General features: G+C 47.6%; 1 protein-coding gene across 1 annotated transcript in view; it reads left to right on the top strand.

Moving 5' to 3' along the window:
* The window catches only part of IGDCC3 (immunoglobulin superfamily DCC subclass member 3), a 94683-nt gene that overhangs the window by 427 nt on the left and 67645 nt on the right, over window positions 1–26611 (top strand). Inside the window, exon 2 of the mRNA XM_063169969.1 lies at window positions 9575–9880. Within this exon, the coding sequence (XP_063026039.1) occupies window positions 9575–9880 (306 nt within the window). The remainder of the gene's footprint in view (window positions 1–9574; window positions 9881–26611) is intronic.

Raw genomic sequence — 26611 nt, 5'->3', positions numbered from 1 at the left:
GCGTCCCTCCGCGGGAACGGGGCGCGTTCCTCCCCAAGCACGGGTCGTGGCTTGGGGCTGCGGAGTCCGGCACCCATCTATCCAGCGCCTTCTTCCCCAGCCCATCCCGAAGTGCTCCCCAGGAGCTTGTGCTTCCAGTTGGAAGCCCCTTGTGCGGGGGGCTCTGGGGAGGGACGGTGGTGTTTGTGGAGCCCGAGCCCCCACCGCTGGCGCTGGGGAGGGGTGTGGTGGCTGCCGGGGCAGTGGCGTGGCTGGCCATCCACCCTGCCCGGATCGTGAGAGCCGCCGGGATCGTCAGCGGGTGGGAGCGGGAGGCAGCGCCCGACGGACGCGTCGCGTTCGGTCAGCAGAGGCTGTGATAGCGAGAGATGTTGGGAGACAAGTTGCAGGGATGAGGGCGAGCAACTTCAGACCTACAAGTATGTTGTGCTCTCCTGTAACGCCAGCTCTGTCCGCATTGGTAGCACGGTCCACCTGGCCGGACTACAAAAAGAGCTTTCCCTGGACCTACTGTGCACATGTCCTGCGGATAAATGGCAGTGTTTTTCTTCTACTGGTGATGCATGGGTCTAATCTGACAAAGATGCTGTTCTGCAGCAAAACACCCGTGTGCGTCCTGTTCTAGTCTCTCTTTAAAAGCCTTCTAGATAAGGGAAAGTAGGAACTGAGCAACCTGGGCTAGTGTAAGGTGTCCCTGCCCATATCGGGGGGTTGGAACGGGATGGTCTTTAAAGTCTCCTGCAATCCAAACCATTCTGTGCTTATTCTATGAATTATTTTTAAAAAGCCCTGTAAGCAGCCCAGCATGGTTAGAGGGAGAAAAGTGTGTCTTAGATTTATCAAAGATTAGCTGCTAGGGTGTTTGGAAAGCAAAGCTGTGGGTTAGTGGTATCATAAATCTCGCCACGTGGTCCGTAGCAACCGCGCGAGGAGGAGAAGCTAGTGGAACTCGCGGAAAATAGAAATTATTTGTCAAGTGGATGTAATGAAGCAGGTCTTGTTATTGTGTTAAGATTCCTGAGTAGTACAATGAGGATTTTTTTAAAAAGTTTGTTTTGTTTTGTTTGGTTTGGTTTTTTTCGGGTTTTTTTTTTTTTTCTGACGGAGGAAAGGGAAAGAAATGAATGCTTGAAAGCAGAACTTTAGCAACTTGAATTTGCGGCTGGGTTATCTCCTGCTGCTGTCCAAATTGCCCCGTGTGTTTGTTTATGCTGCGCCTCGGCGGGTCAGCGGCTCCTGACTTCGGCGTGTGTTTTGCTGGCCCTGCTGAGGAGTGTTTGGCTGCACTTTCAAAGTTTTTTGGTTCTGACGGTTTTCCCCCCCTCCGGTGGGTTTCTGTGCTCTCGGCGTGGTTAACAGCGAGGTAACGTGTTTGTGCGCTCCGCTGAGTTCAGTGAGCGCTCCCGCGTCAGTGTCAGCGGCGGAGCAGCCTCGCCGGGGATGCTGTGTGGGAGCAGTGCCGCGCTGTGCGGGACACGATGCTCCGCTCCCAGCCCTGTGCTTTTCGAGCTCCCCAAAATGCTGCTCTGGCGACTGTGAACCAGGCACCACTGGGAGCTGCTGGTCAGCCCGCGGGAGTGGGCTCAGCAGTGAGACAGTATTTTCTTTTTTTTTTTTTTTTCTTTTTCTTTTTTTTTTTTTTTTTTTAATTTCCTGGAGCTCTTTGTTCTGGGTGGTGGATAGCTTTTGTCTGTTATTGCTGAGCCCGGCATTCAAAGGCAGGCATAGGATACGAGAGGCTCCCCGGCTCTGCTCAGTAACAGCCTTGGAATTAAGCATCGTCATTTATGTTTAACTAGGCTTAACTTCTAAATTATTGAAGCTATAAGGTTTCACTAATTTCTACTCTGTATGGCTTTGTTGTCTTTTTTTTCAGACGAAAAAAAATGATTGCTTTCTACTAAATTGGTGTAATACCCTGTCTTTTTTCTTAATATACATACAGAGTATCAGGTATCATTTCCCCAGTAACGCTCAGAGACTCGGTATGAAATTCAAGCCCACGTTTGGGCTTCGTCTCTCTCGGGAGTTCAACAGGAGAATCTCAGGATGCGGTTTTCCCGCGTGGAGGCAGCAGACAGCCCGTGAAAGGGGGCAGGCATTGCACAGCTGTGTCAGTGTGCACCACCTTTGGGACCTGTGCTCAGGGCAAGGCTGGCACAGGGGTGTGACTGTGCAGCCACCCGTGCTCGTGGCACTCAGGCGCCTGCTGGGGCCATCAGGGTGCCCAGAGTGAACTTTGGAAGTGTATAAAGCCAGGTGAGAGAGGGGGCAACAGGACAGGTTGCTCCCCTTCTAGTCTGCCCCACCACCCCCTGAGAATGGAGTTAGAATTATTAAGCTGTTGTAATTGAGCTTCTTGTTACCTGTCAGGCTCTGGATCTGGCACAGAACAAGTTCCCATGCTCACTTAGGAGCTTGCAGAGGGTTCCAGGGGAGAGGATCTGGGCAGAGAGTCCCAGATCCAGGATTACAGCCTGGCTTCCCATCCTCTCCATCCTGTTCAATCTCAGGTTTGGCCCATGTGCTGTCAGCCTGGCACGGGCCAGCATGGTTGAGCTCAGCAGCAGCACTGCCAGGCAGAGAGCTGCAACACTGCTCTCATTTTATTTGTGCAAACAAGAAAGTCTCTCTCCCTCTTTCTGTCTGTCTGAACTTTTTTATTTATGATTTCCTTATTTCTCAAGGGTCCTGTGTCACAGTGTGTGAAGTACCAAGCAGTGACCCCATGCAATGCCAGCCCTTGCTTTACAGACCCTTAGACTCTGCTCCAAAGCCATGCACTTAATTTTGCAGCCTGCAGCAGATCTGGGACAGAAGATGCTTTTTTCTTGGTCCCTTTCCCCCTACAATGTTTCAAGCTTTACACTCCTGGCTCATGATATTGTCCTTTTATTTAACTAACAAAACAATGCAAGAATCTACCTCTGCAGATTAAGAATTCCAATTTAAATCAGTTGTGTAACATTAGTCAGAAACAGGAATAGTCCATTCAAAATTATTTTGACATCACAAACTTATTTGAACTTTAGTGGAGCTTTTAGTTTTACAGAGTTTAGAAACTAATAAATTATGTAGCAGGGCTCATGAAAATCTGCCTGAGTCTGCTTATCCAAAAGAATATCCAACATTTTGGTTTTGCAAGAAAATAAAAATAATTGTTTACACATGTTCAGGAGTCATTGGCAAGCTTATAAAACTGATGGTTAAGAAGGCAAACATGTCAATAATTGCACTTTAAGAGAGGAGAGAGGCAAATAGGCAAGTGCAGGAGGAAAGCACAGAGCACACTGATCTGGCCCTGCTGTTGTATCAGATAACACCGTGGTATCGCACCCTCCACTTGAGAGCAGCCCAGTCACTTAACAACCCAGACCTGCTCCGTGTTGGTAATTTAAAACCAGAGTTTCAGAGCAGAGTCAAGGATTTGCTGCCTGGGTTTTTTTGTTGTTGTTGGTTTTTTTTTTTTTTTTTTTTTTTTTTTTTTTTTGTTGTTGTTCTTGCACGTGAGATTTTGTGATGAAGCTGATGTCAAGTCAGGGGATGTGGGTCGTGGTGAATGGTTCTGCTGAGCTGTGAAGATGCTTTTGCAGAAGGGTCGTTGCTGCTGAAACCTGAGAGTAGTGAAAAGAGAGAGAAGAGCTCATGTTTCAAGGTGCTGGTTTTGGAGTGAGCAGGGATCCATGCAGTGCTTAGCTCCTTGAGAAGAACAAGATGCTTTCCTCCATCCTGAATTTCAGGGTGGGAGGTGATAAGGCAAAAGGGATGGCAGGGAGGAGAGAGTGCTGAGTTTGCTTTTTGTAATTGTATTGATACTAATTGTATCCCCTGGATACAATTAAGGGTTTCAAAGTTTGTCGTGTGTGCACTAACTTTCCTGCAGAAATACCTTTCCTTCCCTTCCCTTGCATGCCATCCCAGCCTGCCAGAACTCAAGCTGAAATTCAAGGGCTTGGTGGCAGGGCTGTGTTGGCTGGGGGGGTTTGGCACTGTGATGCCAAGGCACCTGTGGCTCCTTTGGCAGCCTTGTGCCATCCTGCCAGCCCCCATCTCTGATCCGTGGGCACTATCACTCACTGAGTGGCCAGTCCATTCCCTGCTGGCTCAGTGCAAGGGCCTGGCTGTGGGGACAGCCCCCTCCCTGATGCTTTCCTGAGGGTCAGGGAATGAACCGGCTGTTCCCCTGTCCTGTGTTAGAGCAGCCTTGGGAGCTGAAGCCTGCAGGACTCTGGCTCTGGCACAGCATTTCCCGTCTTGGCTGTGCCTTTGCTCTCTATTTGTGCACGGTTGTTCCCTGCTCTGTGTTTGTGCCGCTATTGCCCTCTGTGGTGAGGCTGTGATCTGGTCAGGGCTGTGAAATACTTGGGGAATGCAAATAACAGTGCATCCTACCCATGGCTTGCTGCCATGCTCTCAGGGTGCCTGGCTGGATGGAGCTGATGTGGGTAATTAGCTCAGGAAAGGTCTTTGCCCTTTCCAGCTATACCAACAGTTTTTATCCTGCCTTCTTTAGACATGGGGGAGCCCACAAGGATTGGGGCTTGTCCTAGAAAGGCTCTTTATGCTGTGAGTGCTTCCAGAGTGTTCAACAAGCAACCTCCTGGGAATTGCTCAGTCTGGTCCCAAACATCTGAAAATTATTTGGGGCAACTTCTTTGGCTCTTCATGCTCCTTGACTTCCTCAGCTAAAATTGGTGTCCCCAGTGAGGGCAGCAATGCTGGGTGTTTTTGGGTTCTCTGTCAGGTGTCTGAGAGGTTGTGTTATCCCTCTCTGTTAGGAGGTCAGGGACCTCCTGCAATCGTTTAACGAGTGGATGTGGTTTATGCTCCCTGATGGAAAAATCGCTTTATATAACCTCCTGTCCAAAAGGAAAGGGAATAAAAAATTCTGAGCTAGTAAACTTTACTGCCAGCAAGATGTGGGGCCTGTTACAGCCTATTCTCCTCTTCTTTAAATGTAAATTTTCTGGATGCCCTAAAGAGCCAATTTGCACTTTACTGCAGTGCGGTGCTTTTCTCCTTAGGGTCTGGGTCAGGCTCAAGGAGATTTAAGAGGGCACCAGCTGGATTTTTAGGCTGCCAATTTCATCAGCCTGAAGCTTGTTATAATCTGTTGGAGAACATCTTTCAGGTCCATATATCTCTTCATTCCATATCCTTCCATTTGCAGAAGGATTTGAATGAAAAACAACCCACCACTGGAAAAACAGGAGCTATTTTTCATGTTCATGTCCCAACCTGCATCCAGGTTTTTGGTCCTGATGCTCACCTATGAAATCCCACTAAAAGCCTCTGGTCCTGCCCGTCTTCTTTTGACTTTATTGGAGCAGGACTGGAGTGGTTATCCTTGGTGGTGGTTATGCTGCTGATTAAGGCTGTGTTATGCTGGGAATAAACGCAATAAATCGGAGGGGGCAAATTTGTGCTGATGTGAGGCAATTTGCAGGTGGATGTCATGCTGTTGGTGAGATGAGGAAGGAGCTGGTACTACCTCAGTCTCCCCAGCAGTGCTCCCAGTGATGCTGCACCAGGAGAAGTGGGGTGGACCCAACTACTCCCACAATATCTCGCCTTGCCACAAGCTCAGAGCAGGCTGTTGGCAGCTTATTTCATCCCTCTGTGATTAATGTTCCCTGTCTAGAACAGGAGTAATAATACAGGCTTCATCTGTCAGGACCATGTGCTCCCGGGGCAGGGATGGCCCTGCTGGCTGCGGCTCTGGATGGGCTCCAGGAGGATGAGCCAGGATGTGAGTGAGGTCCTTGGCCATGGATGGCACCGCTAATTAGAGCGGTGACATTTGTCACTGAAGCACAGGAGGGGAAGCCAAAATCATGTTTCCCAAATGGAAAAGGACAATACAGGGGTATAAGCAAGTTCTTTTGACACCCTGAATGTGCATCACAGTGTCAAGTAAAAAATAATTAAACTTAATTTTATTTTAAATGTACTTCAAAGTGTCTTTTAAGCTTCCCATTAATTCGAAGTTCTTTCTCTCAGCGCTAAATAAATCTCCTGGTTCAAAAGCACAAGTGCTAATTGGTTTCTCTGAGTATGCCTGGCTTGCTTGATCAATAGGGAAGTAGTTTTTGTTAAATATTTGCACATATAGTCACATATTATATTGCTCAGGGAGATGGTAAATGTTTCTCAAAAGGAGACTTGTAGAATGAGGATTTCAGTAATTTTCTTGTGGCCTTTATGTCAGAGCTAATCACGCTTCCTCCCTCCATCCCTTTGCAGAAAGCAAAGCAGTTTTCCCTCACGCGCTGCCGGCGTCGAGACAAGCGGGCTGTTCAGCTGCCTGCCCGACGCCCCGGCTCCAACTGCAAACTCGAGCTGCCACCAGCAGAGCTGTACAGTTCCTGCCTCGAGCGGGGACTGCCTGTGAGCCATGCTGCCTTGCAGTCTGTTTTGGGAGGTACCTGGGATTAGAGGGGTTTGGATACACAGCCAGCAGTTGGAGAGGGATGGGACTTTCAGACTCCCTGAGTGAATGTGCACAGCCTCAGCAATTTCCTTGCTGTCTCTCAATTAATTGCACTTTTACTATTTCCATGTGCCTTTGGAGTGTCATTTACTTCCAACTTTGCAGCATCATTTCTGTGCCTCACTGGTAAGAGCAATCAGTTCTTTATGCTGATGGAATTGGGTGGGTTCCTCTCTCCCACCATTATCCCATTCCTTATCCTGTCTGTGCTCTCCCTCTGGCTCCTCTGTGCTCTCCCTCTGGCTCCTCTGAGCTGATCTCTAGAGAAAACACCAGGAATCTTCTTATCCCACCATGGAGATTCCACTGGGAGCATCTGTCCCTTTGTCTCTCATCCTGAGTGTCCTGGGAAAAAAGGGCCCTGTGTTCAGAGTTTGCCTTTGAGACAGAGAATAAACAGAGTTTGGCTTCTCCCAGATCTCCAGGTGGGGTGATCTAGCTTCCCCCCATGCATCTGGTTAGTTGGTCACCTGGCCCTGAAACTTCAGGAAGGAGGCAGCAAGATTTCTTCAAGTTTTGATAAGCATCCCATGAGAAAAACCCAAGTTAAGTTGGAATTTGGGTGCTTCTGGACACTGCAAGGTGTCTACAGGTAACAAACCAGTTGCACAGTGTCACGCCTCAAGGCACAGTCCTGCTCTTGAGTGCAGCCCAAGGAGACCCCAGGAGCAGTGCCTGTCCCCACTCCAGCAAGTGTCGGAGGAGCCCAGTCCTAATCAGGAGCAGCATCACTCCTGCAGCTCGAGCAGCCTGGAGTGAGGATGCAGACCGAATGTTTATGGAGGCAAACATGATTATCTCCAATCACAGGCCTTAATGATGGTTGTTATAATGACAGCAATTGTGGGAAGGGCATGTAATTATGTTGATTCTTCCTTTTATTGTACATATAATAATAAGCTGTTTTATCTAAGAGTACAGGGGTGCTGGGGGAAGATGGGGCATTTATTTAATTATGGATTTTTTTTCTGATTGCGCATTAGGCTAAATCCTGAAATCTTCAATTTTCTGGAGTCACAAGTCCCTCTTGGCTCAGCATCAGGATGCGAGGGTCCTTATCCTACCTAACTCACCAGAGCACCCACACAGGGAATGGGGCCCCAGCGTGGTGTTGAGACTCTGGCCACTTTGCAGAAAAATGCAGAGCATTCATCTAATTCCTTAATTTTCACCAAAAAAAAGTAATTGATGGGTTTGTGCTGGCTGCAGTCTGACTTGCTGAGAGGACCCCAGGGCTATCTCATAAAAAAGGAGTCACAGTGAGCGATAGATCACCGAGATGGCTGGAGCTAGCCTGACATTTTAAGACTTAATGGGTTAATAAAGTGTGTGTTTTAGGTGCCTGTCACTAAGTGGGGTTTGTCCATTCCTTGCACACACTCATACCTCGTAGCAGTACCTTTGGCCTGGCCCTGCAGTACCACTGCTGTCTTTGTCTGCTCCGTCCATCTGCCTCGGCTCAGGTTGCACTCAATGTTTATCCCCCGTAATCCAATTTAAGTTGCCGTAGAAAGCAGTGGGGATTTACAGGAAGAAAGAAAAAAAAATCTCACTGGGTTTGCAGAGCAGAAAAGACAGACTTTTTTTCTTCTCTTTCTTTAGTGTAACTGCCTCTTCTCATCTCTGTTATTCTTACTATGCATTAACAGTCTGCCCTTCACCCTGCTTTTGAGCCTCGTGTGGGGGGATCCTGTCCTTGGTGGGGTCTCTGTGAGGGACAGGTATCACAAAGCCTGTGCTGTGGCTGGTGTTTGACCAGAGATATTGCTTGTGTGCATCCCAGTTCTGTGACTATCTGTGGAGTTGGTTCCTGTGGGTCCGTGAAAGAGGAAAGAAGCTGTATCAGCTGTATCACAGGTTGGGAAACCCCCACCTTGAAGGGCCAGTGCACAAGTGAATAGCTCTCTCCGTGTTTGGATGAAACTGTAGTTTTCTTACTCTGCTGGAATTTCTTCACCATTGCTCCTCTTTAAAAAAACCGAGTTCACCTTCGTCCCTTCATTTACAGCCTTCAAATATCTATATAACTCTTGTTTCTTGCTCTCTTTTTGTCTTTCATGTCTACATATATTTTGGCCAATCTTTAAGCAATAGTTCTATTTCTGTCATCTTCTATAGTGTCTGATCATGACTACAGGGCAAATTGTACCCTCAAAAGGTGTGCTGTGACCAAGTGAAGCATAACGTGCCAAAGACACAGCGTTTAAATGTTCTTATGGCAAAAGAAGTAAATTAGGACGTATCTGTGTCATGGGAAGTGAGGGTTTGCCTATTGTTGGTACAAATTCTGCAATAACTTATCTCTCGTGGACATCGTTTAGCGTAATTGCTTTGCGAGAAACCTTTTGTGTGGCTGAGCCGGAACATTGTGCATTTGTATTTTGGTGCTTAACTTGCTCTTCATTAAGGGCTGAATAGCACCACGCATTGCCTGTTACAGCGTGAGAGAGACCAAGGCGACAGAAGGGCGCGGTGTTGCGTGCGAGAGGCAAACAGCCTCCTGCTCTGCCAAGCGGGAGAAGTGTCGGGAAGATGCCGGTGGCAATATGGTCTGGATCGGGAGCTGCTGATCCCCCCCTCACCCCCGCCGGCTGTGCTGCAAACGGGTCTGGGGCACGGCACAGCCCCTCTGCCTGGCTGTGGGGGGAGAGGAGTGGCTTTCCAGCACTGTGTGCTCTTCTGCTCCTGGGCTGGGAATGGCTGATGCCCTATGTTTGTGCAAGTTTTAATTGTCTAATGCTGCACACCTGCAATGGGAGGTGAAAGGCAATCTTCAGGGCAGTATGGAGTGGAGCTAGGGTTTGGCAAGCTGCTGGAGGGCTGTGCCTGCCTGTCCCCTGCACTGGAGCCTCCAAAGGCAGCCTTGAAGGACTTTGCCTGTGGTTGTGCTTTAAGAAATTGCACCCCGAGGTTCAGAGCAACTTGGGAGGCAAAGCGTGCCTGTGGGTTTTGTGTTTCTCGGAAACACTTGCACTTTGTAGCACATTCCAAATGTTTCCATCATCCTATTTCCTGCCATAGCAGTTGACTCTTGCTGCTGCTCCTGGACATGCTGCTGACTCTGCCCTACTCTCTTCATTTTAGATTTTGGCCGTTCCTCTGAACTGGCGTTCGTTGTGGAGCCTAGTGATGACATAGCTGTGCAGGAGCAACCCTTGATCCTCTACTGCCAGGTGGAGGGCATCCAGCCCATCACCATCACGTGGCGGAAGAATGGCGTGATGATCGTGGACAGTGAGAACGCCTTTATGTTGGCCAACGGGTCTCTCTACGTCTCCCGCTTCCAGAGGCTGCGGGGAGATGGGTCCTCAGATGAAGGCGAGTACGACTGCATGGCACAGAACCACTACGGGCTGCTGGTGAGCCGCAAGGCAAAGATTCAGGCAGCAAGTAAGTACAGACACTGTCCCACCCCCACCTCACAGGGCAATCCCACAAGGGGCACTGGCTTTGTTGGGAAACAGGAGGGCAGCATGGTGGGTGCTGGGTTTTCATGGAGCGGGGATTAAAGAGAGGAAAGAGAGAAAAACCCTGGAGCTGGTGTCAAAATCTGGCTGGCATCTAATCTGTGTAGCTGTCCAAATGTGAAAGAAGTGCTCATGAGCTTTCTTGGGTAGAAAACTAAAAGCCACCTTCCAACAGCAAATTCTCTGTGTTGGAGGTGTAAGTTACATTAAAATCATGTCGTGAAGTAGTCTGTGGTTTGTGTATCTCCTGCAGTGAGTTTGGAAGCCTCTTTGTTGTGCAGCACGGCTGGGCTCTGCTTGGCAGGCAGCACTTCCCAAACCATAGGCAAAGACCTCCTGAAGGTCATGGTATCTTTCATTTTGTTATTTAATGCTGGCAGTGTAGAGGCAGCAAGGTCTTATTTACTACCTGGTGTGGCAGTGCCTTTGGGGGCAAGGCTAACAACACCAGACAGATTGTCTAATGGGGGAGCCGGAGGAGGAGAGAGATGAAAATGCCAGTGAGGGAATGAAATTTAAAGGTGGGGGAGGAAGAACTCCAGGGCAGGCTGTGACTCCAGCTCTGCACGCTACCTGACATTAGCCCATTGCTTTGCCCTGGCCAGAGCAGTTGGGTCCTGTTGGATCTCCTGGTTCTCCCTTGTCAGCTCTGGTTGCTGGTTGGTGTTTGTCCCAGGACTGACACCCAGCAGAGCTGGGGGGTCCGTAGTGGCTTCTATCCCTGTTGTGTTGGTGGCTTTCTTTGCCCACAGACTGTTTGGGGGCTCTGGGAGTGCAGCCACTGATCCTTTTTGCATTTAACCAGAAGTTGCTGCTGGATGTAATTTCTGTGTCAGTGTGAGGATGGGTGTGTGGTACAGCTGCGAGACCTGACAGAACACTGGTTTGTTAAGTTTTGCTGAAGGGTTCTCGAGCTTGTTTGGCTACTGCTCTTCCTTCTGTGCAAGCAACTTACTAATGCTTCTGTTGCAATTGCAAATATCACCATGATTTTTTGGTGCAAAGCAGGAAAAGTCTAAGGCAAAGTCTGGGGCTGAGGTCTTGTCTGCCTTTCCCAAACTGGGGGCCTTTTGGAACGCTGCCACCCGCTCCCCGCAGTGCCAGGGCCGGCTGGCAGCCCACCAAGGGAACACTCCAGCCCTTGTGTATAACAATTCCCGAGTACATGAAGTGGCCATCTGCAAACCTAGCTTTTCAGGAGTGTAAGAAGTGACATTGTCCAGGAGCCAAGGGCTTTGGGGCCTTGCCAGATTAGCAGCTGGATCTCAGACTTGTCAGTCTTGTGGTGCTAAACCTTGGAGCACTTTTGGTGAATGGCTCTGGCATTTATGAGCTGGAAGCCGACTCATGCACAAGCACAATGCCAAACTTCTTGGACCTGTAAACTGGAGACATGAGAGCCAGAGGAATTACCTTTGAGATTGTGGATTGTCAATAAATACTGTTATCTTGGCTCCTGCATCAATATGTATGTGATGTGCTGTGCGTCCCTGAATAGCGTTTCCTTTTGTAGCCATAGTTTCACATGAATCAAAATGAAAAAGGGATCGTGTTGAAAATGCTCTGGACTCTATTCTAGCTTCAGGCTTGGTTTGTTGCCAGCTCTGAGAAGAGGTCTGGGGGAAGCCAGCACAAACAGGGCCCCCCCCCCCCCCCGGCCTTGATGCCACAGGTGCGTGCAGATAATGGGAATCAAACAGGATGTTGTGGGTAAATGTAACCTGCTGCTCAGGGCAAGCTCCCCTGCTGTGCCTGAGCCGCAGGAACACACACTTGCACTTAGGAGTCTGCTTAATCGTAGATGAAATCTCCTGAGAATGAGTCACAGTTGTACCCTGAGCCCCCAAGTCTCAGGGTGGTTATACACAAGAGACAGTGATTTTCCTTGCTCCAAGTCCCAATCAGCAAGTCAAAGGAGAAGGGTAATTATCCCCATTTTAGGGACCTTTGCATCGAAGGAATGGGTGCTGGCTGCCTGGAAGGGAAAGGGAAAAAAAACCAAGCGCTAAGCAGACCTTTGCAGAACAGAGTAAATACTGCCAGTGGGTAAAACCTCATCCCAGTGCTGATCTCTTCTTCCCTCTGAGCCTGACATCTGAACACAAAAGCAAAGGAGAAATAAAAACCTTTCACGAACAAAAATCTTGAAAGTTGATCAAGGCCATGCTACAGAGGAATAAAAGAGATCTGACAGAGCGGAGCCCCTCGAGAGCTCTGTTGCACTTTTCGCTGTCTTCAAAGGCAGGCTGTTAGTCTCGTATCACCCTTACAGACCCCGGCTTTGTATTATTGCTTGGAATATAATCTTCTTGGCTTGGAGGAATGTACATATTTGCATTCAGGAAATGTGGGCTCAATATCATATTTTTATGTTTCAAATTTACTTCAACACTTGGCATTGAGTAAAATTTAACTGGAAGAATATGCTGCTCTCAGCCACTGCACGTGAGCCCTTGATGAGCTCAAGGTGCTAGCAGTTTCCTCACCAAGAGGGCACATCTTAAACCCTTCCTCCTAAAAATTAACTCATTAAATTGATTTCATTAAATTCTGGGGTATTTCTGTATGTCGCCATTTTTAATCAAAGATACTCAGTGGAAGGAAGCAGACCTTGGGTGGTTTATAGACTGGCTGGTCAGGTGCTAAAAACACTGATAATATTTTTGTAGTAACTTTTTTTTGTAACAAGCACAAGTGTGCAAGAAGCCTACGTGTGACTGAGCTGAGCAGGGAGGCCCTCAGCATTTCTACCCTCTGCCTAACACCCTGGTTGGAATTCTTTCAGTTGCTGTTTCTGTGTCTGTTCAAACCCTGGTGTGTTAGTTTAAAAGGTTGTGGAATGCAACATGTTTTTATAATCTGATCAGGTTATTGAATACAGATCCTTTCTGTCTCTCAATGACAGTTCTGTAGTTTCGCATGACTCCGAGCTGTCTTAATTAAAATCAGTTTCATATCAGAGTGTTCTCTGGGGCACAGCTTGGCTGGGTTTTCACAGGTCTCTGAGGAGCTGGATTTCCCCTATGCATGCCAGAAGCTGAGCATGCTTTGGCTGTCTGTGGATGAAGATACCCTCTGAGTAATTTTAACATCCAGAGTCCACTCCTCAGGAAGGTGGGCTCCCGAGAACACAGCCACCTTTTTTCTCATCACCACCCTTTGCTTAACTTGGCCTCACTTGCTCTGATTGTGTCATCTCGTGGCATTTCCAGCTCTTTTTGCCAATGCTGTAATTTGATGGACCTGGCTCCACATCATCATAAATCACAGCCCAGCCAGTGGAGTAAGACCCATTGATTATATCACTCAATAACAAGCAGTTATCACTAATTGGAAATCACCATCAAACTGGATATTGGATCAGGCTCTGCACGTATCCAGCTTGAGAGTAGAAATTTTCCCTGTTTGATCTGATGCTATAATCCCCCCCACCCCAAAAATAAAACAACAAACAAAAAACACACCTAAAAAAAGGAACAAGGGGAATTAAGTCAATGGTGCAATTTACACCCAATTTCCTGAAGTTTGGTGAATTGGACCTGCCCTATATTTGAAGTACTGCAGGACCTGATAATAACTCTAGACAGATCTGAGCTTGTAAAGGCATTTTCTTCCCTATGTCTTGCTGCAGGGTGACTGGTTTGTAGTTAAGCATAGCAGCACACATCCCTATGCCCTTCTCTTCTTCCTGACCCCCTTTCCTTCTGCATCCTGTCCCAAATTCTGCTCCTGCATCCCACTGTGTGTGGCTGTCTGTGGCACTTACCCTGCCAGCAGGAGGGCAGGATTGATAGCTTGGGCAAGGCAGATGCTATGACTCCTCTCTGCATTGTTCCCTGCAGACAGCAGCCTCAGCTCCCCTCACCCAGCCTAGGGACAAGCATGCTGTCCCACAAACACACTGGCCACTGTGGCCTCGGGGCCAAAGGTCTTCAGGTCATCAGCAAGATACAGAAGTGGGGAGGGCTGGTGCATATGCAAACTTGCAGGTTGGTTTCCCTGCCAAGCTGTGTGGCTAGGGGAGGAGGTTGGGAACCCAACAGGGATTTTAAAGCAGCAAAGATCTTCCCATCGTTTCAGCTCCTCTGCACAGAATATATTCAGGGTTTAACCTGCAGCCCCCTTTCCAGGCTCTGGGGTGGTGGGAAGAGCTGCTGAGCCCAAATAATGGCAGCATTTATAAGAGTGTAGAGACAAGAAGGAAGTCTAAAAGGATTAGGGAGAGACAAAGGGGGCTGATTATTTTATGGGTCACAATACAAGGCATTAGAGTGAGATCACAAAGGGATGTAATTACAAAAGAAGGCCATACTGGGGGGGATCAATCCAGGATTAGAGTGGGAAATGTTTTTACACAGTTTTGTTCCACTCATTATGAAGTTAGCATTTTAAATTAAGGTTTAAATAAGGTGGCACCAAAGTTGTCACCAAGGTATTTCCTGGGCAATGCCACTGTTCGGATGCAGATTGTGAGTCTCAGCTCAAAACATCAAGGCAGACCTTAAACACGTGGGTTTGCTGTTGGTTTCTCTTGTGCCTGTGCAGTGTCTGTGTTGTCAGCAGAGCCCTACCTATGGCTTGTGCTTAGGACTAGTTAACCTGTTTTTGCTGTTGGAGGTGGAATGCTTTTGTGACTCCTTGTTTTACTGGTGCAAAATGTGCTGGAGGTAAAGGTCTGCCCTGATGTCAGTTACAGCTCTGGAGATGTCTTCCTTTTACTCCCAGGAACTTTTTTGCTAATGGTTATTTGAATTTTCTTGCAGTTTAACTCTTGGTGTTGTGTGCCAAGTTTCCTCCATCCATAAACTAGATTTTTTTCCCCCCCTGTTGTGGCTCTGCTCATATTTTTTGCCCTTTCTTCTCCAATGCTTAGCAGAAGGGCTCAGCCCTAATGCCAGTGATATTTCTATATTGTCTGTGCTTTGAGTGCTTATGGCAAGCCCAGAGCAAATTCCGGGCTTGCAGCAGTGGGTCTCAGAGGGGAAAAATACCCATGAGGAATTACTAAAGGAAAAAAAAAGAGAGCAAAAGAAATTAAGTAAAGCAGAAACACTGTGAGAGGTTTCCAGGAGATGGATATGATGGGTGAGTGGGTTATTTCCCTCCATCAGCTCTTTTGGCTGCCCCAGGACATGCTGGTTCACGTGATGGTGCCTCTCACATCTATACTGTTGCAGTACAGTTGGCCCTGTGTGTGCTGCAAAACAAATGTACAAATATAGGAGTCACCAGGGGAAAATTGGAGATTTGACTGGGAATTTTAGTAGATTTGCAGGATTAAAAGATTTTGTCACTTACCACCCACTGCATTTCAGCATCTGCATGTAACAGTCAGGATTCATCCTGAGACTTGAGCACATTATAAGACCATATTTCTTTTGGCTGCTCATTTCTTAGCAGTGTGATAGTTATTTAAATATCATCTTGCACTTCTTTCCAAGGCTTCTAACGTGGATGCGCCAACCTTAGCTCCGGCAGCGTTATCTCTCATATAGGGGGTTTGCACTGCAGGCAGTAATGTCACTTAGTCATTTATAGAAAGCTCAGGGGAAATATATCAGAAGAATTTCATTAATGGCAGCACTGTTGAGTTATTTGTCTCAATTAACTCTTGGAGCACAGCTGAGGAAGTTCTGACATCTCTGCAGCCTGCACCTGCAGCATGAGGCAGTTCTCTGCTTCTTTTTTAAGGTGGGTTGAAGCTCTGTGATACCTGCAAGGGCAGTCCTGTGGGGACAGCACAGTGCCCAGCCCTGTGTGCCTGTACCCTGCTCATCCCTCTGCCTGCTGCTCTGCTCCAGCCTCTCCTCAAAGTATTGGGCCACTCTCCTGTATTATTTTAGTCAGGAGGGCGGGTCTCTGCTTATATGGCTTGCATTCTCATTTTGCCCTACAAGGGTCCCAGCTGGCTATGGTGTGGCCAGTGACATCTATGTACCTGCTGTGCCTCAGTTTCCCTTCTTTGAAGCCAGGATGTGTTTACAGTCAGTGCCGTGATTTGCACACTCCTGTGAACACCTGGAGGGCCAAATGGCTGTTTTGTGTTTGTCAGGGACCCAGGTTAGCTGGCCATGGTGTGTCACCTGCACTGTTGTTTCTCTCCGAGGGGTGCACAGTGCTGGGGCCAGACTGGGGCCCAGGTGAGAGAGGAGCTGCTTTTCTGCCACTGTTCATTGCCAAGACTGTGAGTAGGAATCAGTTTTGGGGGGCATTTCACCAGAGCAATCAATGCTCCTGATCTAGGGAGTAACCTTTGAATATCTGGGGTCTTTGGGTGCAGTGTGATATGAGTGAGGTCAGACCTCACAAATCCCTCCTTATGGGTGAGTCCCTGCACAGGTGCCAAAGCTGCTTTCCCAGAGCTGGCAGGATGGGACCCGGGAGAGACATCAGCCAGAGCTTCCTGACATCAGGGGATGCTGGATCTGACTATGCACCTCCTCTTCCGCTCTGGTTTTGGCTTTAGCCACCATGGCAGCCCTGTTGCTGGGAAGGGAGTCTGCTCCACTCCTCCTAGGCACAGCATATGGTTTTCAGAGAGGTTCTTGCTTTAAACCCAATTTTACAGTTGGGTTGACTGAGGCAAAAGGAGGTCAAACGATTCGCCTGAGGTCACCCAATAAGTGGCTGGGATTAAATCTCAGCCCAGGACGCTGCCCGTTCCCAGCACTGGCTGTGCTGGCCGGACCAGATGGCCTCTGAATGCGGCGTCAAGATCCTCAGCTTTTCCCCCACCTCATTGTTCTCCATTGTGGGCTTCTGAATGCAGGACGTTGAAAGTGAGAGTCATTTGGATTTGCTGAGTCCAAGTTATTCTGTTTAATGACATGAATTTGCAGGAGGGGTTTAAACACACTGTTTTCTACTGAGGTTGGAATTTTGAAGAGATTTGCTCTTTGCTTTGGTTTTCTGATGTTAAAACTCTCTCTGCCAGACCAGCTAAAATTGGTCCCTAACCCTTTCAGCTGTCCTGCTGCTGGTTCACTGACTGCAGAGCTGGCCTATCTTTGTACTTGTGCAGCTTTCTCCATAGGTCTCTTGGGTCCTGATCCCTGGTGTAATTCCCCAGCACCACAGCTCTCTGGTCTGTCTGTGCAGTTTGTGTCTTCCCCCTTAGCTCGGTTCTGGGATCACAGAAAGGGGTCTGTGCAAGGTGCTGCTGGATGGACAGTGTCATGTGTTTACCTCTGTGAATCTGCAGACTCTTGTGTTAGCTCTGGAAAAGGACATGCTAACATCTCTCTCCTGATCTGGTGTCTGTCCCATACGTCACTCCTGACAGAGGCCACAGATGAGCTTAAAGCAGAACTTTGAAGAGCATTTTAAAGATGAGCTCCATTCCTGCTCTCCAAGCTAAGGAGCAGCTTGGAAAAGTGCATCTCTATTGGATAGCAGGTGTACAAGTGCCTGGGACTGGGACATAGAGAACAGAGACCATCTGCCCATGAAGCAGCAGTGCCTGGGTGTGTGGGGCAGACTGCAGCTCTTGGGGCAGGGGGGTTCTGCTGCACCCACACATCCCTCTGCATTCCCTCTGCATTCCCTGTGCATTCTGCCTTCCGAGGGAGGGCCGCACTCCTGCGCCACTCACATGCCTAAGTAAGCTGGCACCTCTTGAGCATGCCTTGATTAATGGTGTTTTTTTGTCAGTCCTAAGAGGCCCCATTATGTCCCTTTGATGCTGCATTTTGCACTTACCACTGTCACTGAGCTCAATGACTAATTTTCACAGGTCAGGGGAGAGGGACAATGGATCAGGCCACATTTGGAAGAAACAAATGAAATTTTACTGCAACTGAGAGCACTAATTAAGAGTGAGGATCAATTTGGGTGTACAAAAGAGATAGTTTTAGGCTGCTGATGTGTAAATGAGTGGTGGTGTTGCAGTAGCAGAGAAGTTCAGTGTGTGCATACTCCAGCTGTAGCATTGTACTCTGCTGCATTTCATCGATTCTTCTGTGCTTATTCATCAAGGAAAAACCAAGTGTTTTCCTGCCTGCTGTGCCTGGGAAGGGCAGGGACAGCAAACCTGCCAGATCAAGTCATGGCTGATCCCTGTGAGATGTTTTTGACCAGGAGTAGGAGCTTCAATTGCCTTGCTCATCTTGGAGCATGGCACTGCAGGTTGCCTGGTGGCTTTTGAGTGCAGTGCATGGCATTCCCTGCCCAGCTCTGTGGGCAGGATGATGCCCATTTTCATCCCAAGCCATAGCTCCCCCTACCAAGGATTGCACTGTTTGCTGAGACTCAGAGGAACACTGATTTGGAGGTGTCAGAGAGGGAAGGGACACGGGGAACTTTCATTCATGAAGGAGAATGTCATGGATTCAAAAAGGAGGACAAGGAAAACCAAGACTGCACAACCTGGATTCATGGCTTCACTAAGCATTGCAAAAGTGTGATTCCAGTTTTCCTAAGCTTTCACATACAACAAAAAGTCAGGGCTAATGTGTATTTGGGATGGGCTGGTTGCAAATGTCCAGGTGCACAGGCTGTGCCAGTTAAAATTAGCTTGCAGATGGCTTTGGTAAAATTGTGAGTATTTTTGATTGGATGTGCCTTGGGTAGAAAAGTAGGAACATCAGCTGCAGCATTCTTTTGCCAAAAAGTTCTTCAGGGCCTTCGGGGTTCCCATGAAACAAAGCCTAAATGAATTTAAATCCAAACAGATTTATGGTACTGATCAAATCTCCAAAATGATCAGGTGGAAGGAAGCAGCAGTCTGTCTCATTTCCCTTGTTATTTGGTGGCGTTTGCCCACAAACATATTTTTCCCTGCAGCTCAGCATCTTCCCCAGAGGGCAGTGGGACATTCAGCCTCAGTCCAGTGATTTCCTCTTGTCCTGGGCTCTTGTGGTGACATTGCCTGAATGGCCAAGCAGTGCAGCCACATCCCTTTGGGCCCCAGCATGGCAGCTCTGTCTGAGGTGAGGGTGCTTGCCAGGGCACTTCATTTCCTCAGAGCAGCAGCCGTGTCCAGCTCACCACAGTTTCCCACGGCAACGTGTAAAGGGGCGGGAGGGAAAGTCCTGACTGCATCTTTCATCAGTGATCCTAATGCTCAGGAGAAGAGACAGGGCCCCAAGGGGGTCAGCTTGAACTGTCTCTCAAAAAAAAAGGGAGGGGAAAGAGAAGAAAAAGTCTTCACATGCTGGACTGGTCATTGGAAAGATGACAGCAGAAATAATAATTTTTTAAAAGCTTTTTTGCATAACCAAAGATAAAACAGCTTTCTTGTCCCTTGGGACATCCATGGGTGCTGTAGACCTTCACAAGGGCTTAAGCACTGCAGGTACCCACCACCTCTAAGTGACAGGGGTTGGTCAAAATCCTAAATACAGAGTCTGGTGCTACACTTAAAGGAGCCAGACTTGACTGTTTTACCGAAGCAGTGTGCTGCTGATGCCTTGGGAAATCTGGCTGTTGCTACTGATCTCAGACAACTGTGTTTCTCTAGGAGTTAGAGATTGTGGAACGGGTCCTCCCCAGATCTCCCCATCCCCACTGGGTTTGGGGGCCCATTGCCTGCTCAGTGTCCTTGCCCAGCTGGTGTGGGGCACCCTCACCCCACTTGAAGCTGTCAGAGCTCGTTACCAGCACAGGCAGCTCCTTCCCACCGCAGTGGGGCCGGGGAGGCCAGGTGCCTCCAGGGGCTGCTCCGTGCTGATTGCTCTGTGCCTAATCAGGGCTGAGGAGTTGGGGCACTGCTGCACCTCACGCCGCTGCCAGCTGTCGATTTTCATGAGCCTCCTGGCTCTGACTTTTCTGAGACCTTTGAGCTTGTGCCTAACCATCCGGGTACCAGCCAGAGGGGTCAGAAGTTCTTGCATGGGAAAACAGAAGTCCCTTCACTGTATATATTCATATGTAAAAGCCTCTTGGAGAAGGAGTTTTAAAAGCTGGCATGACGTAGGTGCACGGGAAGTGTTTGTGTTGTGCTGGGGAACATGTATGAGCCTTTCTGCTGTAGACAATGGTTTGCATGTGTTTGAAGCATCTTGATGATTCACACTGCTGCATCCCATGGGGAAAATGGATTTGTTCTCCTACAACTCTCTGCCCAAGGGGATCCTGCTTAATTTTTCTTTTACTAACTAGGTTCTCCCAAGAATGAGAGATTACCTGAACTTCCAAAAGCATTTCCAATGTGTGGAGAAGTCTGGATGACTCACAACTTTTAATTAGCTCTCCTGACAGAGGCAAGGATCCCTCCCTTTCTCCCTCCTTCCCTAACAGAGAGGTGGTGATTAGAATTACAATGAAGATAATCCAAACTGTATGTGTAGGGTTTTCAGTAAGCGGAGAACAAAGCAGGACATCCATCTGGTGAGTGTGAGCCCATAATACCTTTCTGCTCATTTCTCCAGTGCAACAGGAGCTGCTTGGGACGGAAGCAAGCTCATTATTTTGGAAAGGCTTGCTGACACGCAGAGCGGGACTGGCTTGTAATCTCTGAGGCACTGAAACCACTGCTCAGGAAGGAGCATTGCTTTTAATTTTAAGTCTACCTTTGTATTTCTTCTTGTTAAAATCTGCAGCAATGAGGGATACCGGCCTCTTCTGAGCCTGTCCTTAATTAGTGTGTGAAAGAGAGATGCCCTTAGTTTTAGCAAGGCTAATCAAAGCTGTAAGGGAGTTTTAAAAGGCAGCCAAGCTAAGCCTGTCCTGTGCAAACATTCCAGCAGCAGTGAGGAAATGCATTAGCTGGGGACAGCCTCCTTTTAGAGTGATGCTATCTCCCCTCTCTTAAAATCTCTGTCTGCCAGAGCTCCTGCCTCAAAACTTCGGCTTCCCTTTATGTCCTGTCTTTGCAGTGGGACGCTCGCCTGTGCCATGGGATTGGCTTTCCCATGCTGTGCCCTGCAGCAGGCAGGGAAGAGGCAGAGTTTGCAGCAGAGAAAAGCACTGCTGGGCCCTCAGCCACGGTGCTACTGTGCTTTGCGGTCAGCTGGGTTTTGCCAGGCTGCTCCAGCACGGAGAGCGGACGGGTGCACTGTGAGAAAGGAACAACAAAAAGCCGTTGTGGCGGAGCAGCCGGCGCTCCGAGCTGCCGCTCGCCGCCATGCCGGCAGCGCAACGCATGCCTCGACTCCTGCCATGGCAACAAGTTCATCCTTAGGCCAGGACAATGCTTGGCTGCAGCGTGGCAAAGCGGCCAGGAGCTGGTCCAGCCTGCGGCATCCGCAGCAGAACTCAGGGAGACAGGAGGGATGGGGTAAGGTTTCATGCCTGCAAGGTGCTTTGCCAGTTTCAGAATTCAAAGCTGGTGGTTTCCCTGCCCCAAAAGCACAGGAGAGCTGCAGGGAGATCCTTCTGAGGTCACGAGCTGGGCAGCACCTGTGTGTGGAGTCGTGATGGCTCTTACCCTCCAAAACAAAGAGCTCAGGAAAGGAGATGGAGATGGAGAGCCCAGACCCAAGGAATCGTTGGCCAAACACGAGGAATCCCTTCCTCTTATTAGCGTTTCAAGCACTAAAAAAATCCCCACTGTGTACCAGAGCTCGGCACAGCCTTTGCTTGGAAGGAAATGTCTTTTCAAGCCGGGATGCCAAACTTGCCGCGGGCAGCCCCGCGCGAGCCAGGCGTGCCGGTGGAGTGCAGCTGGTGCGACTCAAAGGGAAAATATGATCAGCTGTTGAATGGCAGAGATTTGAGACGTCACGCCAAGGCTTGGCGTTTTGATTTTGTGAGGCATACTGTGAAATTCATAGGTGGAATATTTCTAGGGAGCTGCTTTGCTTCCTGCAGGAGAAGCAAGGTGAAAGAGTGGAAAGTAAATGATGTTCTGTATTGACGGCTTCCAGCGTTAAAAACCTGGTCTGAGCTGTCTCTTCTCTCTTAAAATCGTAGCACTTGCTCTGGGTTCTTGATATTAAAAAATAAGGAATTATTATTTCCTTTAGGTCGCCTATTGATTTTTCGCTGATGCACTTAAAAAATGTTCCCAGCATTTGTGATTCGTGAGGAAAAAAAGAAGCTTGAAAACATTTTGCTTTTAGCATAACGAGAGCTAAGGTTGACAGAACTGTGAAATCCTGAAAGTTGGGGCTTCATGGCATTGCCAGACATCAGAAGGTCCTTGATGACATGATGAGAGCTGGGAAAGCTGAATAAACTGATGAGCTTCTTCCATTCTGGTCCCTTGTCATGTAAATAGGCTCCAATCTGCATGTCAGATCCCTTGGGGAAAGGAGTGTAATAACATTAAAAATAAGGCAGCAAAACCCCCAAGGTGTGTGTGTGTGTGTTAGCAATCTTTAAACAGGCAAAAAATGTGCTTGGAGGAGTTTGGATGGGGTGAGAAGGCTCCTCGTTACTGCTCTGCTTTGAATGCAAAAAAGGTGACTGCCGTGGCTTTAAAGAAAGTACTTTAATGCTACATAAATATAATTGCTTCGATGAAATGTCTTTAGCCTCCTGAGGGAAGTTGTAGTCTGTAAGCCTTTAGATATGAATGGACGAGTCTGTAATTGCTATTGTTTCGGAGACACATTAGGAAGGCCTAATGCTGATCGCTCCTGGCATGTTGTGGAAGCGGAGTAATGGCAGTCCCAGGCAGCAGGCAGGGACAGGGGATTAGTATGCATTTTGCAGGATGAAAAACTGACAAACGCTTCAGGACTGGAAGTTTTTCTCCTAATTAGATTGCGGGCTTGTAAATTGTATTTGATTTTTTTTTTCCTTCCCCCTTTTCCTGCTGATATGCAGAGTGAAGGTATCTAATTCCCGGCAATTTAGGCTTTGGATAATGAGCTTGAAGGCAACATCTCAGAGGAGTGCAGAATTGATGGGTTAGTACATCAGCTCTGGTTAATGCAAGCTCCTGATTCTGACACGGTCCAAAACAGCTGGTTCAGAGAAAAGAGTAACATAGAGGAATTGAGAATAGGTATTTGTAATTTTTTAGAATTTATTAGTTAAACATGGGGTATTCTGGTACATGGGTTGTGCGTCCATCTCTGGATTGGGAGCAGCTATGTTTAAAAAATCAGAACTTTGGCTTAAGAGATGACTCCTAAGAGATAATTTAGGTTGTGTCCTGGTTTTGGAGACTGTAAACATCCTGTTTTCTAGCTCTTCTTCCCAATATAGGGTCAGGAAGACTAGCAGACTGTTCTGGCATGGTAAGCAACTAGGCAGGAGCTGAAAAACCTTACCCTATCACAGCAATTCTGGCATTGGTGGTATTTTTCCTGAGGACAAGTGAAACCAGGATCCTGAGAGGCAGCAGGATGTTTCTTTCTGCAGGAATATCTGTCAGGTAGCAGCCAAAAAAGAGGTGAATTTCTGCCCTTAGGTTGTGTGAGTGTCTTCTCTACAATACTGGTCTCACACCATCCCATGTGCATCTCTGACTTGCTTTCTGAAGTTGGTTCTAAAGTGTTTGGGAGCTGCTACCCAAAAGATCTGGAGAGAAAGCCTGGAAATAACTCTCCTGGGAACACAAACCAGAAGAAATGGGGTTAGGTTGTTCATCATTGCCCTATCCTTGTGTAGGGACTGATGCAAACATCCTCATGTCCAGTGTACCACAAGCATCCTGTTACAGAACAGAAAGTAATAATTTAGTGATGATTTCCCTTGAATGCTGAGCCTCAAGTGGTAAATCTTGGTCCTACTTGGGATTTATTTTCATTCTGGAGATTTCTACTGCCTTCAGAAACTTCATGTACAAGAGTGGGATTTTATGGCTCTAAACTGTTTGATTTTAGAGAATTGGTTTTTTCCCCCGGGGGCTTTTTTTTTAAAATGAAGATGAGAGGAATCATGTAATCATTGACGTACAATAGATTGTCCCAGATTAATAACACACTATTTTTCACAGTGAAGATGATCCTATCCTGCTGTAATTTACTCTCCATTCTGGCATGCTGTTAATTAGGATGAATAGTTATGTGAAAAGTAAGTATTCTTTTAGCCAGAGCCAGCTTCCATAATAAGTTGCCCCAAAACCATGAGGAATGAGCAGGAGTGAGTCAATGAAAATCCCGACATAAATTGACTTTTTGTGTCCTGGCAGTGCTTGGCTGAAAGCCAACAACAATAAGAGCCTGGCGTGCCAGAATTCTCAGGCAAATAACACTTTTCCACTAGAGCATCCTTCTGAGACACCTTCCCAGCAGCCGTCCTTCCTTCCTTCCTGCCACTCATTCCCTTGTGTCCAAGGAGGCTGTCGAGGCGGTGAGCGAAACATCTCGGTGTTGTGACGGGGTGTGATGAAAACATGAGTGACAGAGTGACATTTTGACAGCCTGACTTCAGGTTCCTACTGCAAATGTAAATACGTTCATTTGAATCCAATTTACACAACCAGGAGTTTTTAATGGAAAATAAAGGAGGGGGGTGCTTAAAGGTGACTTTTTTTGGATTCTAATCCAGGGTATTTGTGGACTTCTTAATGGGTTCAGCTGCAAATTTCCATGGTGTTGTACAGGTCAAAGTGGTCTCCATCCTACTTTGCTCCAGTCATGTGATTTTATATCAAATTGCTTTGTTTTCTCCCAGTTTAATGCTAATTCCTGTCTGAGTTGAGAAATGTGGTTCACTAAATGTACCTATTGAGCAGCTGATAAAATTGAACTGCAATCCCATCCTCAAATCAAGGACTCTTTAACAGCCAATAGTCCATTTTATCTTTTTCCTAAGGGGTCTAATCTGTTGCTCTTTCTGACTCGGAGACTTGCTGTGTTTTCACTGGAGAAAGTCACTGAGTGTCTTGTCAGGTGGGAACAAGAATGGCTGAATTGCTCTTCAAAAGGTGATTTATTTAGACAGTCTTGGTACCTTGGGGATTTCTAATTCCTTCTTAGTGCTTCTTGTAGTAATTCCTTCCTGAGATTTGGGTGAGTAGTACTGGAAGATGCAAGCTCCCAGGGAAACTCATGAGTGTGTTAAATCCAAGTTGTCTTTGCAGGATTGAAAAGAGACTGAAGCTTTCCACTTGTTGTATACACATCATTTGTTGTTTGTGTTCTGTAGTTTGTATCAGAGTCACCTTGTAGCTGCTGGTCTTCAAATGAGTGGTTTAAACATTTGGTATTTAACAAGTATTGAAAACAGATTTTGGGGAGTTTGGTGGGGGGTTTTTGTTTATTTATTTGTTTGTTTGTTTGGGTTATTTTTACTGCACATCTGTTAGTGTATGAGGATTTTTGTCTGTACAGTACTCCATTCCTGGGTCTGTAACTGGAGTGGATGAGTTATCTTGGCTAAGAACCAGCAAATCTTTAATTTTACCCACAGCTACAGAGACCACACAGACCTTGTAGCTGTAGGTGTTTGACTTGGGCTGCCTTGGGACAGGGAGGTGAGAGATGGATTCCTAACAAAGCCCAAGTTTCAAACCTGGAGTTTTTGTTCTCCAGGGACTTCAGCAGTATGCATTGCTGTCGGTGCATGGAGAATGTCACCCAGGATTTTGAAGAAGTAGCAGATTGCTTCTTCCTTACACTGAGACCTGTGAACACCCATGAGGGATGCTAATTAAGCATCTGCTTCCTTCTCAGCTTTAAGTGAAAGGGTGGCAAGTTAAAGTGACAGTCAGACCTCATTTATCTTAATGAGGAGGGTCAGGAGTTTAATGGAGTTTTGCTTAGTGAGGGTGTTTCAGCCTACTTTGTGTTTGTTTGGGAGGTATCTCTGCATTTTAGGTCTACAGGGCTTTTTAGCTTGGCTTGGGTGGTTTGCTGCATGGGATTCAAGGGCCTCTGCAGTCTTAGAATAAATCCAGGAGCTTTCTGGTGTGTCTGCTGTGATTTTGTAAGTGATTGGGATAATGGTACAGTGGATTTTGCAGGTGACTTCCCTGTCCAGTGTGGGCTGTGTTGCATCCACCTCAGATGTGCCGTGCTGAGCGACAGTCACTTTGAAGCTCTTGCCTGTAACAGTTTAGACATTTAGCCAATGTACTTAGCAGACACCAGCAAAAAAGGGGGATTGTTTTTACATTCCAGAGTCTCACCTTGTACTTACCACTTCTGAGGTCTGTTTGACACCACGCTGACATATTTACAGTGTAGCCTTACTGTATATAGATGGAGTAATCAGGCAGTCACTCAGGGCTGCAGCAGCTAGGCAGAAGTAAAGCTCTTTTTACTAGTTCACGTGCAGCACCACGCTGTGTGCATAACCTCATTTCTCAAGCCTGTTTCCTAGGTATTGAGCACAGACCCCAGCAACACCTACCCCTTAATGGAGCGGAGCTCCAGCTGGCCTGTATCAGCACAGCTCCTGCCCAGAACAGCTCCATCTACAAAGGACTACGCCAAGATTAGTGAGGGGATTCGTGCAGGGCCAGCAGAGCAGGTGAATGGTATCACTGTCATTTTTCAGAGGGGACAGGAAGGAGCAGGAGGGGTGGGATGCTGCTGAGACAGTCCAGAGCTGTGCTGCAGAGCTGATGTGGAGCGTGAAAGCCTGCAGTCTCCTGATGGGGCTGCGTGCCCTGCCTGGGGAGGAATTCAAACCTGCTCTGCTGGAGTCATTCGTGCTCATTCAAAGCCAACATCAAAAGGTCCCATTCTAATTCGATGCTTTTTAACACACAAATGGCAGTAAGATCATTAATTATTGCACTTAAGCAGCTTCAGTGATTTAACACTTTGTGAGTGTCACAGAGCTGGTGAAATCTTTCTGGTGCTGTAAGTGAAGAGCA

Source organism: Melospiza melodia, chromosome 15, assembly GCF_035770615.1.
Source record: "Melospiza melodia melodia isolate bMelMel2 chromosome 15, bMelMel2.pri, whole genome shotgun sequence".
In the NCBI taxonomy this organism is placed as follows: domain Eukaryota; kingdom Metazoa; phylum Chordata; class Aves; order Passeriformes; family Passerellidae; genus Melospiza; species Melospiza melodia.
The sequence above is the reverse complement of the archived record's forward strand: the minus strand, read 5'-3'. Positions and strand labels throughout refer to the sequence as shown.